Genomic DNA, 16,093 nt, shown 5'->3' with positions numbered 1-16,093 from the left:
ACTATCTTCAGGTACCAACAGATGAACTGGCTTGGGTAAAATACAGTACAGTGAACTTGATGACAAAAGATTATTGCTTACTTTCTGTTTTCCGTACTCCACCAAAGGCATGACCTTTGTCTAGTTGCCTCCTATGTCCCCAGAACTACTGCCTGCCTAGCTGGTAGGAGGTGCTCTGTAGACATAAAACAAGTCTGCATGAACAAGCCTGCATTTTGCAGATCCGCCAGAGCTCAGCATAAGCTAGCCCAAGAATGCTGCCTCCATCACTTACTGGCTAGTCTTTTTTTTTTTAAAGATTTTATTTATTTATTCATAGAAACACAGAGAGAGAATGAGAGGCAGAGACACAGGCAGAGGGAGAAGCAGGCTCCATGCAGAGAGCCCGACGTGGGACTTGATCCAGGGTCTCCAGGATCACGCCCCGGGCTGCAGGCAGCCCTAAGCCGCTGTGCCACCGGGGCTGCCCTACTGGCTAGTCTTGAGCAAGAAGTGGCTTCCCCTCAGGGAGCCTCTGTTTCCTCCCCTGTGAAATGGGATAAGAGCGGCACCTACCCAGAGTGTGGATTTTCTGTTGGAAGGACAGCCTGCCACCAAGCCCATACTAGGTACTCATCCAGGAGGCGTTCCCTCCTTTCCCTCCTGCACAAAGCCTACCTTGAGGAGCTCCGGTGCCTGCTTCTTGAGCTTCTCCATCTTCCACTCGTTCTCACAGGGATTGAGCGAGGAGGGTGGTGCTGTGCAGGAGCAGCGGCAGTCCGTTCCCGAGCTCACTGTCTCCACAGTGTAGTAATCTTCTACCCGGGCCTGCCCGCTGCGCACGCGGCTGCAAGCATCCTTGCTCAGCGGCCGCATGATGCACTTACAGCGGCAGTCAGAGCCCTCCGAGGTCATACGCACCTGCTCCGTGTCACCAAACACCTGCAAAAGGGACTCAGGTGAGCCAAAGGCCAGTGCTGTGGTGAGGAAGAGGGTAGAGAAGGAGCCAGAGGGGACAGGCAGCAGAATCTAAAGTCACTGGCCTTGGTGGACAGGGTTACAGACAGCTGAGGGGCTAGCAGCCCTTTCGAGGAAATAGAGTGCAGTAGCTTTAAGGTAATAATACTAATGCAGATATTATTGACCACCTCAAAAAACCACTGGCTATTCCTCAGTACTTAAACATAGAATTGGGGCGCCTGGTTGGCTCAGTTGGTAGAGCATGCAACTCTTTATTTTTTAATTTTTTTCTTTTTTTAAAAAATATTTTATTTATTTATTCATGAGAGAGAGAGAGAGACAGAGACAGAGACACAGGCAGAGGGAGAAGCAGGCTCCATTCAGTGAGCCTGACGTGGGACTCGATTCCAGGTCTCCAGGATCACACCCTGGGCTGAGGGCAGCGCTAAACCACTGAGCCACCTGGGCTGCCCAGCATGCAACTCTTGATCTCAGGGTTGTGACTTTGAGTCCCACATTGGGCGAATAGATTTCTTTCTTTCTTTCTTTCTTTCTTTCTTTCTTTCTTTCTTTCTTTCTTTCTTTCTTTCTTCTTCTTCTTCCTTTCTCTCTTTCTTTCAAGATTTTATTTATTTATTCATGAGAAACACAGAGAAAATGGTAGAAACATAGGCAGAGGAAGAAGCAGGCTCCCTGTGGGGAGCCTGAGGCAGGACTCAATCCCAGGTCCCCGGGATCACGACCCAAGCCAAAGACAGATGCTCAAACACTGAGCCACCCAGGTGCCCGAGAGATTACTTAAAAAACTTAAAAAATGTTTCAGGGGCCCCTGGCTGGCTCAGTTGGTTGAGGATCCCAACTTTTTTTTTTTTTTTTTTTTTTTTTTTTTATGATAGTCACACACAGAGAGAGAGAGAGAGGCAGAGACACAGGAGGAGAGAGAAGCAGGCTCCATGCACCGGGAGCCCGATGTGGGATTTGATCTCAGGTCTCCAGGATCATGCCCTGGGCCAAAGGCAGGCGCCAAACCGCTGCGCCACCCAGAAATCCCGGATCCCAACTTTTGAACTAAGATCTGTGAGTACCACGTGGAGTGGGAAGCCTACTTAGAAAAAAAATCGGGCAGCCCGAGTGGCTCAGCGGTTTAGCGCCACCTTTGGCCCAGGGCGTGATCCTGGAGACCCAGGATCAAGTCTCACGTCGGGCTCCCTGCATGAAGCCTGCTTCTCCCTCTGCCTGTGTCTCTGTCTCTGTCTCTCTCTCTCTGTGTGTGTGTGTGTGTCATAAATAAATAAATAAATAAATAAATAAATAAATAAATAAAATAAAAGAAAGCTTAAAAAAAATCTTAGGGGTGCCTGGGTGGCTCAGTGGGTTGAGCGTCTGCTTTCAGCTCAGGTCATGATCCCAGGGTCCTGGGATGAAGCCCTGCAATGGGATTCCCTGCTCAGCGGGAAGTCTGCTTCTCTCTCTCTCTCTATCACCTGACCCTGCTCGTGTTCACTCTCTCTTTGTCAAATAAATAAATAAAATCTTTTTAAAAATCATAAAAAACACAACCAGGGAATTACCAATTACCATAGGACCTAATAGTTCTACCTAGAAGTGAAGACAGGTATTCAAAGACTTGTACGTGAATATTCAAAGGAGAATAATTCACAGTAGTCACAAGGTGGAACCAACCCAAATGTCCATCAACTGATCGATAAACAGAGGTGGTGTATCCCTACAATGGAATATTACTGAGTCACGAAAAAGAACAGAGTACTGACACATGCTACAACACAAATGAACCTTGACAACATGACACTGAGTGACAGAAGCCAGAGACAATGGGATCCCTGGGTGGCACAGCGGTTTGGCGCCTGCCTTTGGCCCAGGGCGCGATCCTGGAGACCCGGGATCGGATCCCACGTCAGGCTCCTGGTGCATGGAGCCTGCTTCTCCCTCTGCCTGTGTCTCTGCCTCTCTCAGTCTCTCCCTATCTCTCTGTGTGACTATCATAAATAAATAAAAATTAAAAAAAAAAGAAGCCAGAGACAAAAGGCCACATGTTTAAAAAAAAAAAGGCCACATGTTATATGACTCCATTTATTCATATCCAGAATAGGCAAATCCACAGACAGAAAGCAGATTCGTGGTTGCCAGGACTTGGGAGGGGGAAAATGGGGAGTGACTGCTTCATGGGCATGGGGTTTCCTTTTGGAGTGATGAAAATGTTCTGGAACTAAGTAATGGTAATGGTTGCACACATGGTGAATGTACTAAGTGCCACTGGATTGTGCACTTCAACACGGTTAAAACGGTAAACGTTATGTGTAGTTTATCATGATAGTAAAAGATATGAATGAAGACCTTTCATTTGGCATCTATTACATCCCAGTTTTCATATGCATCACACCCTTTAATAATACCTGTGTATGCAGGGGCCTAGTTACCTCCAAAGTCCTTACCCTGGCCTTCACAGCGTATGTGAGCTGAGTGCCTCCCCCAAATCCTTCTCATGCCACCCTTTCCTTCCTTTGGGTCACTCCACTCCAGCCTCAGGACCTTTGCAGATGTGGTACCCTTATTCTGAAACCCTTAACCCCCTGATATTCTCTTGGCTCATCCCCTCATGTTACTCACACAGCACCTCCTCTGAGAAGCCTTTCTAGACTACTCCCTTCCCCTTACTCTTTGTCCCCTTATCTGGTGGCTTTGCTTTTCCTTATTATATCTATTATTATCTGAGTTTTTTAAAAAAGATTTTACTTATTTATTCATGAGAGACACATAGGGAGAGGCAGAGACATTGTCAGAGGAGAAGCAGGCTCAAAAAAAAAAAAAAAAAAAAGGAGAAGCAGGCTCCCTGCAGGGAGCCCGATGTGGGACTCGATCCCAGGACCCCGGGATCATGACCTGAGCTGAAGGCAGATGCTCAACCACGGAGCCACCCAGGTGTCTGCCATCTGAAGTATTATATCTGTGTTTGCTTATTTTTCCCTTATTCTACTGAAGGAACCATTGGCGACAGGGACTTTGTCTAGTTCTCTCCTGTACCACAGAATGGTGCCTGCCTGGCCCATAATAGTTGCCCTGAAAATATATGTTGGATCAATGAGCCTGCATTTTGCAGACATGCTAGAGCACAGGGCTAAGAGCATGGCGTCTGCGGCCTGAGCGAGTAGCTGTGAGATGGTAGTGCCACTCCCCTAGCTGGCTCAGCCAGCCCATCCTGGGCTCCAGGCTCTGGGGATACAGCTCTTCATGGCTCAAGCAACAAACACCCAGGCCTCACGGGTACTCAGCTTGCACTGGAGCCAGAGGAATTCAGGTGAATTAATGGCTCCGTCAGGCTTTCTGCCAATCCCAGTGCCCTGGAGTGTCCCAGGATCCTCTGGGGAAGGGGCCATAGGTACTCCATTTCTGTTCTGAGCTGTCAGACACCTGTTTGAGCCTCTTGCCTCTGTTGGATCCTGGGTGACAGCTGGAAGTACAGAAGAAATAGATTGAGGTACATTCTTTTTTTTTAAAAAAATATTTTATTTATCTATTCATGAGAGACACAGAGAGAGGAGAGGCAGAGCTACAGGCAGAGGGAGAAGCAGGCTCCACGCAGGGAATCCGAGGTTGAGGTACATCCTTGAGCAGATCTGCTATGGGAGAAGCCAGCAGAGTGGACTCTGAGAGCACAGAGGAAGACACCCATACAAACTTCTCTGGGAGGGCACCCTTGGGGGACGTCTCTAAGAAGAAGGACATTCCAGAGAGGGCAAATCAGATATGTAAAGATTAAAAGGGGGCAGCCTGGGTGGCTCAGTGGTTTAGCGCCACCTTCAGCCAGGGCCTGATCCTGGAGACCCAGGATCGAGTCCCACATCGGGCTCCCTGCATGGAGCTTGCTTCTCCCTCTCCCTCTGCCTGTGTCTCTGCCTCTCTCTCTCTCTCTCTCTCTGTGTCTCATGAATAAATAAATCTTAAAAAAAAAAAAAAGATGAAAAGGGGCATGACACTTGGGGGCCTGGAAGAGGTTTGCTCTGGCTGGTGCTTGCGGGGACCCTAGGGTGGCAGGAGGTTAGGCTAGGGGTGGCAGAGACCAGCTCATGGAGAACACTGACAGCTGGCTGAGGATCTTGGCTTCTTCCTGAAAACACTGGGGAGTCATGGAAGGGCTTTAAGCAGGTGAGAGCCAGGCTCAGAGCTGCATTACTGGAAGCTCACTTGGGCTGCTTCGTGGATAGATGGTGGATGGAGGAGGCAAGCCTGGGGCACAGAGTGCTGGAGGAGACACCTACTGAGAACTCACAATGTGCTTGGGAAGCATGGGGCAGTGGTTAGGCTCACGGCCATGGGCCACCTACAGCTATGTGTCTTGAGCAGATTACTTAAACTCTGTGCCTCAGTTTCTTCATCTATAAAAGGAGGCTACCACTAGTGTCTACCCAACAAAGGACTGTGTGAGGAATGAGAGACAGGATACCAGGAATACGCTCGGTCCAGTGCCAGGAGTCCACAGCATAGTGTGTATATTGTAGCTGTTATTATTACTAACAATGTTCCTGAAAGGGGGTTGTTTATGGGCTCGTTTCTCCATGTGGATGAAGTGGTAGATACTCTTAGCAGTGTCCTACAGACAAGACCACTGAGCCTTGGAGCCATCAGATGACTTGTTTGAGGGGATTAGAGCCCAGTGTGGGTAGACTTCCATTCTCCTGGGGGATGAAGAAGGTGGAGAAGGAGGAAGCTATGGGTGGAAGCTTTGTCCTGGGCCCTCTGTGGGTGGGGTATACGCTGACACTACAGGGTGATTCTCTCCTGCCTGTGACTGCTGACAGCAAGGCTAGGGGTCCCACATATTCCTTAGATGTTGGGGCCAATGCCTCATGCCTGCCTTCTCTTTGAGACTCCTGGACCCTCTTTCCAGTTCTGACGTGGACCTCTTGTCACCGCTCCCCCAGCAGGCAGATATGGTTGTGCTCTGTGTGGCTGGGTCACAGAGGCCTCCTCCTGGGGACCCATTGATCATCCTAGCGTCCACCCTCACCAGCAGCAGCCTCCATATCAGCCTGCAACATTCTTTCTGTCCTCAGATGAGGTGCTATGTCCGAAGAGAGGGCAGCCAAGGCCCTGACACTGGCCAGGAGCTAGAAGAGGGCCTCTGTTCCCAGCCCAAGCTGCCAGGATCCCATGCAAGGCCCTTCCTCTGGTGATTACTAGAGCCTCTGGTGCCTGACTGGAGGCAGCAAAGCACTGTGATGTGGATCCAGGCCCAGACTCAAACCCCAGCTCCTCCCTTCCCCTGCACGGCTTTGACACTTCTGAGTCTCTGCATCCTCCTCTGTAAAATGGGGAGGATGTTTGCCTCATAAGCTTGTCCTGAGGCTGAAATGAGTCAGTACATGCAGAGCACCTGGCACCAAACCTGGCACAAAGTAACTGCCATCTGAGTGGCCGCCAAAACCCCTCCCTCATGTCAGCATGTCATTTTCTATCTCTCCTTCCTCTCATCACAATGCCATCTTAAAGAGGAGAAGTCTGAGCATCTGAGAAGATTAGAGGTTTGCCTAGGGTCACTATGAACGGCTTGACTCCAAAAATTTGGTTTACTTGCTGCTCCTTCCATGATTCCCCATCATTAGCAGTGAGGGCTTCTCCAACAACTGAAGTGTGATGAAGAAGAGGGCCTTGGGTTGGGTCACAGGGGACAGTATAGGGCCTGGGGCTCCCACTGGGCCTGGCCTACCCTGCCCTGGGCATAAGGGCTGGAGCTGTTGGGAAGCAGGAAAGTCCCTGCCTTAGCGCCCCCACCTCTCTCTACAGCCTCACTTAGCACACACTTCTGTCAAAGACCCCAGAAGGGCAGGTGGTTCGAGCTTAAAAACATCTCTAGGTATTTGCAAGGAAATCCTACAATGAGATGGCAGGAGGGCATACTTCAGATTTTTCTGAAGAGAGATGGATAAAGCTGGCCACAGTGGGAAGAGGGGGGCTCAAGTAGTGAAATATTCTAGAAATGAGCAGATTCAAATTGTGTCACTCTGAGGTGGAGTCTTCCCTCTTCTCTCGTGGTCTACCCAGACTTACTAAGAGCCAGTTTCCATATCTTCCTGCAGGCAAAGACCTCTCCTAGAGCCCACTGCCAGCTGGACACCTCCTTGGATGGCACAGGACCCCTAAACTTAAGCCATCCAAAACTGGAACCAGCATCTTTTCTCAACTGATGTCCATCTACCCTCCCACCCAACCCAGATCTCTGAGCCTTCTTTTTACACTGGAAAAACCCTTAGTCATGTTCTTCCATTTCTTTATCCTAAATATCCCCCATCTCTATCTCTGGCTCTCCATTTCATGACCACAGCTTGAGTTCAGACCACATTAACTGCTTCTAGGGAGACAGGAGTCACCTCTCTGCCAGTTTAACCTCTCAAAAGCTCCTCTTTGGTGATCTGTTACTTTCTTGCTCCATGGCTCCCTGTAACTCCATGAGTTCTCAACTGGGGGATGTACCTTGGAATGACCTGGAATGCACGTGGAAAATGCAGGTACCCTGGCCTTAACCCACACTTCTTAACTCGCACTCTCTGGTTTACACAGGCTATCTGGATGCCCACTGAAAGCTGAGATTCCAGGTTTCTCCAAACTCCTCCATTTGACTCTTTTGACCTTCAGTGTTCAAGCCTGTCAAATGGAAGGGGTGGGCGGGGGGTGGGGGGGAAACCACTGAAGCCTCAGAGTGTTGGCAGCAGGGTTGTGTAAGATTCTGGATTTAAGTGCTGGGCATGGCGCTTGGCACAGAGGGTGTTTCTCAGTACTTTGTTCTGGGTGCCCCAGCCAACGGGAATGTTGAGGCAAGAATTTCCCTGTGGAGAGACCCTGCAGGGCCTGCCCAGGCCCTATGCTCTCTGTACAGAAGGAGGACTTCATCATTTGTATCCCCTGTCTGCCCTGAGCCTGTTTTCAATTATAGCTACAGGCGGAAACTCCCAGAGTGGAGGCGCAGCGACACCTAACCCCCAGGGCCAGCTTGGCCTAGAACATCTGATCCAGCCTACAACACCTCTGCCTGCCTGCTTCAGCCTCTCCACTCCCCTGGCCCAGTTCCCACAAGCCTTGGCCTTTCCTCTGTCCTTGGGCCCCTGGTCAGTGGCAGGGATGACCAAAGACCCCCTTCCCCCATCTGGATGCATGGAGGAAGTGAGGCACCAATGGGGAAACTGAAGTAGCAATAGGGAATTCTCAGCCATATTCCAAGGACATACAGCAGAAAGCAAGCTACCAGGTGCCATGCCTGGGATTCATGTAGTTACCTGTCTGTCCATCCCAAATTCCAAGCTGGGCAGTCCCTCAGAGGGGCCAAGGAATCTGTGAACCCCCTCTCCCATTCCCATTGCTGGACAAGCACTTCCCTAGATGAAAACTCCAAGTCCTGTTTAGGAGACCTTGCTATAAACACGAAGTTGAAACATACTGAGCGAGAAGCTGCCTGAGACCACAGAGTTCTGTGGTGAGTACTGGGGTTGAGTGCCCCTTTACCCGTGAAAGTATGGGGCAAGAGGGGGGATTGGACCTCCCAGGAGTAGGAAGCCTGAGGAAAGGGCCAACGTAACCCTTTAGGGCCCTAGATAAGATAGACTACAAGTCCCAGCCCTTGTAGGGCTCTCCCCCTCCCCCACCCCCAAATTGGACAGGCTTGGAGAGGAAGGATGGTTATGGGGGAGGGAGAGGGTGATTATGAAAACAGCTCTCCCTGTAGAGCCAGCAGGAGACCGGCTGTGCTGAGGAATGCAGAGTAAATTCACCCATCACTTGATTTTTATTTTTCCCAGCTGGCTGAAGTGGTGTGGGGTGGGAGGTGTCTGAAGGAGAGCTGTGCTGTGTCCCCCAGCTGCTCCATCCTCCAGACTCTAGGGTATGCCTCCCTACCCCACCAGCTCAAGCTTGCCCTGGGACAACTAAATACACACACACACACACACACACACACACACACCCTAGCAAGTGTTTGGCTGACTCACTACATAAACAGGGTATTCGGTTTTCTTTGTCTTTGCTTTGTTTTGAGTGCTAGCCCTCCCCCACAGGCTCTACAGCCCTCTGCATGGCTCAGAGGATGCCCAGGACCAAAGAGTACTCCCAGCCAGAGAAATGGGAGGGGCAAAGCATTGATCAGGTTATGTGGGGTTTTTTGCTCACTCTTCCCCAACCTGAGCTAGGTCAAGGAATCCAAGAAGGTCCTGCACAGAAAGGAAGTTGGCAGACATTTTCAGATGGGGTGACGCCAAGAGGCAGGTAGTGACTTGCCCAAGGTCACACAACCAAAGAACAACAAAGGGCCAGAACCCAAGTTTTTTGAACCACAAGCTAGTGACTTCTCTATACACCCTATTTCCCACATCTGTAAAATAGGAATGATACTCATTCCCTTCTTGTCTATGGAGCACATGGTCAGGACTGCAGCTCGCCTGCAGCTCATACCCAGAGCTGGATCTTCAGGATGTGGGTCTGTGGGTGCCCAGTGCTCACATACTTACCATGTGGCTAGTGACTTCTGCCCTTTACCTTGCCTGCAGACAGTGCAGCCTCACCTTCTACCCAGGTAAGAGGCGGGAGAGACATCAAGAAAAGCCACTCTTTTGCTCCTATGCTCCACAAGCAGGGTTCTACCTTATTCCTGCCCCTCATTCATTCCCAGTCCCCTTCTCGTCCTTACTGGGTCATTTCCAGAACACCCTCAAAGGGTCCCTTCTCTGACCAGCTATTTTGGGTTCCCCTAGTAAGATTTCATACCTACAGCATGATTTATTGGGCACTGACTAGATACCAGGTGTGGTGCTAAACATTTTCCAGGCATGACCTAGGTAAAGATCACCAACTGCAGGAAGTGGGAACTATTATTATTCCCATATTTACAAATGAGTAAAGGGAGACTATTACATATTTACAAATGAGTAAAGGGAGAGATAAAGGCCCAAGGTCACCCAGCTGAGAGGTAGAGTGGAGATCTGAATTCAGGGCTGCTTGACACCAGAGCAGATCCTTTTAGCTGCAACTGAGAAGAGCTCAGGTCCCTTCTGGAAACGCAGTGACCTCCAGAGGGTGCATGAGATCCCTGGCAGGACTACCAGAGGCCAGGCGAGTGGTCAGCGCACTAGGTTTATTGGGTGGGAACTCTGGGTCCTCAGCATGGCCCGAAAGCCTTGGCTTAGGGTCTGTTGCAAACCTGGGAGTCCATGGGTAGCAGTTACCCAGGGGTCTGCCCCATATGGGGCAGCGTCCCATGGAAGCTTTGAGCCAGATTTCCACACTGCCCCTGCCCAGCGCTCCAGGGAATCGCTTCCCTAGGGCAGGGGCTGCATCTCTTGTCTGCATCCCCTCCAAACTCCCAGGGTCCCGACTTCCTGGCCCTGGGACTCAGTGCTGATCTCCTCTCTGCACTGGCCTAGGTCCCAGAGCCTTCCTGAGACCACAGTCCCAAGTGCCCCTAGCGTCTCCATTGCTCCTTCCACCACGCGCTCCTCTCCCTGCGTGGTGGCCTCGAGTGGCTTCTGTGCTGAGCCCGTCGGGTCTCCCCTCTCCCGCTCCTCGGCTCCTGGCCCCACACCCTACGGGGTCCGCACCCCCGCCACAGCGCCCCCTCGCGCCCGGCTCCCCGCGGCGCTGAGCCCGGGTGGGAGAGCCGCGCCGTACCTTACTGTCAGCGCGCACCCGGCCGGCGCGCGGCGGCAGCAGCAGCAGCAGCAGCACTGGCGGCAGCAGCAGCAGCAGCAGGGGCCGGGGCCGGGGCCGGGGCCGGGGCCGGGGCGGGAGCGCGGCCACGGCCATGGCGGGATGCGCACGGTGGGCACACGCACAGCTGAGCGCGGAGGCCGGGCGGCGCGGGCAGCACTGCGAGCTCGGCGCGGCAGCCTGCAGAGCCCGCGCGGCGCGCCCCCCGCCCGGCGCCCCCTCCCGCGCGGCCGGGGGCGGAGCCAGGCTGGAGGGGGCCTCCCGCCATTGGGCGGCTCCCCGAAGGGCATCCCTGCGAGGACACCGAAAAGGGTCTTGTTCCGACCCAGAGTCCGGTTCTAGGAGAGGTGGGTCCTTGGGCGTGTCCCTTCGCCTCTTTGAGCCTCAGTTTCCTCACCTGGAAAGTGGGGGAAATAGTGCTTTCCTTTTGGAATGGTTGTGAAGTTCAGACGAGTGACGTTTCCAGGGCCTGCGAGCCCTTGAGCTCTCCCAACAGCCAGACCCCGCCGGCTCTGCTTCCCTGACGGCTCAGACCCCCCTCTCCCGCTTGTTTCTTTTCCTCTTCCCTCCAAAATTCCTCCCGTCGCCTCCCGGCTAAACTCCAGTAGCTCCTGCCGTTCAAACTCCCGCCTCCCATCCTCAGGAGGGAGCGCTTCATTTCTTCTGTTCCCAGGCAGAAAATTTTTGAAAAGAAGCCGCCTCCGGTCGTCACTCAGGTTCCCTGCCCATCCCCTCGCTCCAGGACCGTCTCGCTTGGGAGGTGGCTTGTTGAGGTCCTTTGTTGAGGTCCTCGGGAGCTCCTGCAACCACACCCAAGGCGGCACCTCTTTACTCTTCCAGAATCAACAGCTCTTGTTCATGCCTCCTTCTCAAACCCTCTCCTCTCTTGGTTTCCCCGTGTTACCTTTTGCTGGGCTCCTTCGCAGTCACTTTGCAGGTCCTTCTACCTCTGCACCCCAGGGTGCCAGCTGGCCTTCTCTGACCTCTCAGCACTGACTCTGTAGGTGACCATCCCCTGATCCCATGACAGTTCCCACCCGTGTCTGTTTACCTGCCCTTGTAAACTTCAACTGCTCAAAAAAAGAACCTTCAATTGTGCCCCAGATGCTCTACGTTACTGCTACTCTCAAGCACATCCCCCCTAATGCATATTCCTTCCCCTGTTCATTTTCTTCTTAGAATTTATCACTCTATGAAACTTTCTGGTATGTGTGTTTCCTTGTGTCTTTTATGCCTTCCCTTGTGGGAGAGATGTAAGTCAACAGTGCACATCCCTCGTGCATGAAAATGCTAGCTGAGTAGTCTTGAAGTGTGGTTCCAGGACCAGCAGCCTCAGCACCTCAGCACCACCTGGAAACTTAGAAATGCAAATTCTTAGGCTCTACCCCAGATCTCAGGAAGCAGAAACTCTAGGGGATGGGGCCCAGAAATCTGTGTGTGTGTTTTTTTAAGATTTTATTTATTTATTCATAGAGAGAGAGAGAGAGGCAGAGACACAGGCAGAGGGAGAAGCAGGCATCATACAGAGAGCTTGACGTGGGACTTGATCCAGGGTCTCCAGGATCACACCCTGGGCTGCAGGCGGCGCTAAACCGCTGCGCCACCGCGGCTGCCCAGAAATCTGTGCTTTAACAAGCCCTCCAAAGGATTTATAGTTTGAGAACTACTACCCTAGCACAATGTCTGGTACCCTCTAACTCTGAGCTGCATTAACAAGTCATGTGCAGCAGGTGTTCAGTACAAATTAGCTTCTTTCATGACTAGAAATCTGGGGACATGTCAAAACCAGGGCTGGGTTAGTATAAAAAAATAAATATGGGGTGTGTGTATGCTTTTTTAAAAAAAGATTTTATTTATTTGAGAGAGAGAGCGCACTCAAGCATGAGTAGGGGGAGGGGCAGAGGAAGAAGCATATTCCCTGCTGAGCCAGAAGCCAGAGGATGCAGGGCTTGATCCTAAGACCCTGGGATCCTGACCTGAGTAGAAGGCAGAAACTTAACCAACTGAGCCACCCAGGTACCCCTGGTGTGTGTTCTTATGTGCATAGAATACCTGTGAATGGACACACAATAAACCAGTATGGTGGTTACTGCTCAGAAGGGAAGAAACTGTTAGGAAACAGAGTAAGGAGAAAGCTTTACTTTTCATTGAATACTTTTTTTTGCATTGGGAATTTTGTAATGTGTGTCCTGTCTATTCAAATAATAGACAAAAAGGACTTACACAGAACTTCACAGAGGTTCCGTTTCCCAGACCTTTGTCCTCATGCAGCCTGGCTCTGACTCTCTGGCTGGGATCTGGAATTTCTTCCACAGAAGAAATTGCCCCAGACTCTGCCCTGTGCTGGCTGTTCCACAACATGGCCCCATCATCTCTGCTTTCTTCCTTTTCACCCTTCTCTCCAACTCCTCTTTCCCTCAGCAGGCACATCACAAATGGATTCTCTCAGTTCCCACTTGGCCTTGGGACCTTTGCATATGCTGTTCCTTCCTCCTGAAATTCTCTCTGCTGTCTTACTCACTCCTACTCATCCTTCCCATCTTATTTCAATGTTTCATATCCCAGAAAGCTTCCCCTCATCTTCACCCCCAACCAAAATGAACACACATCCCCCTATCACACATCCCCACAGCACAAGGAACTTCTAGGTGTGTTCTCACTCGCGGAACTTATGTGCACCCATGGGTTTGTGTGGTTATTTGATCTGATTAGTGTCTGTCTCCACCACCACTGGGCAAAGCCCTCACGATGGGGCTCAAACCTGCTTTGTTCTTAACTGTACCCCTGTTTTGTTCTGTTCCTCTGTCTGCCTGTGGCCTCAGGACTACTCCCCTGAAGATCCCTCCTCATCCTTAAATATTTTCCTCCTTTCCAGCACTTCTGTCAGGAGTCCTGCCCACGATGAGAATCTTTTCCATTTGTCTTTCTGAGCCTGTTTCCTCATTTGTAAACCGGGGGAAAGTACTGACTTCTCAGGATTGTTAGAGTGTGGGGGACACTATAGGGAAAAGGTCCCATAGTAGTTGCCGGACACATGGTAGGTGCCTACCTCATAGGACTCTGTATGTTTAGGACAGTGGCTGGGGTCTCAGTACATTGTCATTTCCCTCACTTTTCTCAGTTTCATGGTAGTTAACGCTTCCCAAGGAGCATTTTCAGAGAGGTGAATGGGAATTAGGATAGCTCTTTAATATCCCATTTATCAGGCCAAGCCTTATATTAATGGCTTTGCATGCATGATGTTAATTCTTGTAAAGATCCTGTGAAATAGCCACTATCATTATTTTCCCTTCCTCCCCTTAGAAACCAGGACATTGAGGCTTAGAAGTAACACTTAGCCCAAGGTCACAGTTACTAAGTAGAAAAGTCTGATTTGTTTTATTCATCCTTTCACCCACTTAGCAATTATTTGTTGTGTTCAGGCTCTGTGCTCAGCACTGGGTTATAATGATGAGGGAGAGAATAAAGGGATTGGACTAGTCAGATCTAGAGAAGCTTTTTAGGAGGAAGTGGCAACAAAGCTGGAGTGAAGGAAGAGGATGAGTTGCTTCCAAGGGTTGAGTATTTGGCTGCATTTTTGGGCCTATCTCTGAAGGTCAACTTGGAATCTGTCCACCACTGAAACCTCAGGCTTTCAGGAGGTTTCTGCAGGGCCACTTAGCCTTTGAATGGATCTCCAGGGATGGGGACCTCACTACCTCCAGAGGTTCGTGATAGGAAGGGAAGTTCTGTAAGGCCTAGGAAAGCCACAATGTCCTGACACATTTTAGAACTCAGAGCTGAGGGTATGACCCAGAGGATCCATCTCTTCTGCCCTTCTCCCCCTCACACCACACTAAACTTCTCCCTTGCTCTTGGGCTGGGAAATGGTAGTAGGGAAGCAAATAGAGGGGATCTAGGTGTCCCCTCATGGGAAGTATTTAAAAAAGTGTCCCCGAGGACATATTTAAACAGGATCTTGAAAGATGAATGGGAGTTTGGGAGTGGGTTGGGTGAAACCAGCAGAGTTCCAGCTTGAAGGAGCCAAGGTTCAGGTACTGATGCCTGACACACTAGGTTTGGAATCCCCATTAGTGCTGGGTTGACTTCATCAGTGTATCACGGAGACAATATTGGAGCTACCTCATAGAGCAGGTGTAAGATTTAGACAACACAGTGTTAACTTAAATCTCCCAGGAAATGGCCAGCACAGATGAAATATATGGTACAGATTAATCAATGTTGGTAAGAACAGCCACCTTCAAAGTGCAAGGAAGCTTTGCAAAATATCCTGTGTAGCAGGTGAGAAATGTGTGGAGTCAGACAAGGCAGGAGTGTAAATGCCAGGATAAGGATTTTTATTTATTTTTATTTTATTTTTGAAAAGGTTTTATTTATTTATTCATGACAGACACAGGGGGAGAGAGAGAGAGAGAGGCAGAGACACAGGCAGAGGGAGAAGCAGGCTCCATACAGGGAACCCGACGTGGGACTTGATTCTGGGTCTCCAGGATCGCGCCCTGGGCTCAAGGCGGCGCTAAACCACTGAGCCACCCGGGCTGCCCAGGATAAGGATTTTTTAAAAATTAAGCAAGGAATGACAGATGAACCAATGGATTGCTAGGGCGGGATAGGGGGGTGGTGAGGAAAGGGCAGCCATGAGGGAACTGTGGCATGACTCCGCAGAGCAGAGGCGGGCAAAGCACCAGAGTTCTTGTTTTTGTCTTCAAGCAGGCCAGGTAGGGCTGAGTTAGACCTGGGGCGGCAGCCACGTTAAGTCCTTCCCCGAGAGGGTCGCCGAGGGCGGACACCCGGGCAAGCCCAGAAGCTGGTGGCTGCGCGCCACCTGGTGACTGCAGGAGGTACGGCTCAGCCGAGAGCAGGGGACCGCAAAACCCGGCACTTTGCTCTTGGGGAAACTGAGGCGGGGATGCCGGCGGGGGTGGGTGGGGCTTGTGATCTTCCATTTGAACCCTCGTCCCTATTCTAACCCCATTTTACAGATAGGGTAACCGAGGAGAAGGGAGGGCGAATAAGGCTGGGCAAGGAGCTTCTCACGCGGAAGGGTTCATGAGACTAACAGTCAAGCGCCAGTTTCTTTAAAGGCATCCATGGGGGCAGCCCCGGTGGGCCCCGCGGTTTGGCGCCGCCTTCAGCCCAGGGTGCGATCCCGGAGACCCGGGATCGAGTCCCGCGTGGGGCTCTCTGCATCGAGCCTGCTTCTCCCTCTCCCTCTCTCTGTGTCCGTCAAGAATAAATAAACAAAATCTTAAAAAAAAAAAAAAAAAAAGGCATCAATGGCCTGGAGCTTTGCCATTCCGTTGGGCAGGGGAAATGAAAGAGGAGGAAGAGAAACCGTAGTCTTTCCCGCCCACCCGGAGGTAAAAGGCTTTTAAGAGTACCCCGGGAAGCGGAGTTTTATAGATTCCATTTGCATACGAACGCGGTCACCTGGAGTCAAACCCCA

The 16,093-nt window shown here is 51.0% G+C and overlaps 1 protein-coding gene across 1 annotated transcript in view; it reads right to left on the bottom strand.

Annotated features, from left to right (window-relative positions):
• Nucleotides 1-10,746, bottom strand: part of OLFML2A (olfactomedin like 2A) — a 30,478-nt gene extending 19,732 nt beyond the window's left edge. The window contains exons 1-2 of the mRNA XM_072777883.1: nucleotides 10,609-10,746; nucleotides 658-921 (exon numbers count right to left, since the gene is read on the bottom strand). Coding sequence (XP_072633984.1) covers nucleotides 658-921; nucleotides 10,609-10,743 — 399 coding nt within the window. The 5' untranslated portion in view covers nucleotides 10,744-10,746. The remainder of the gene's footprint in view (nucleotides 1-657; nucleotides 922-10,608) is intronic.
• Between the last annotated feature and the right edge of the window lie 5,347 nt (nucleotides 10,747-16,093).

The sequence above is a fragment of the Canis lupus genome, chromosome 16 (genome assembly GCF_048164855.1).
Source record: "Canis lupus baileyi chromosome 16, mCanLup2.hap1, whole genome shotgun sequence".
NCBI lineage: Eukaryota > Metazoa > Chordata > Mammalia > Carnivora > Canidae > Canis > Canis lupus.
This window is presented reverse-complemented; position numbering and strand designations above follow the sequence as displayed.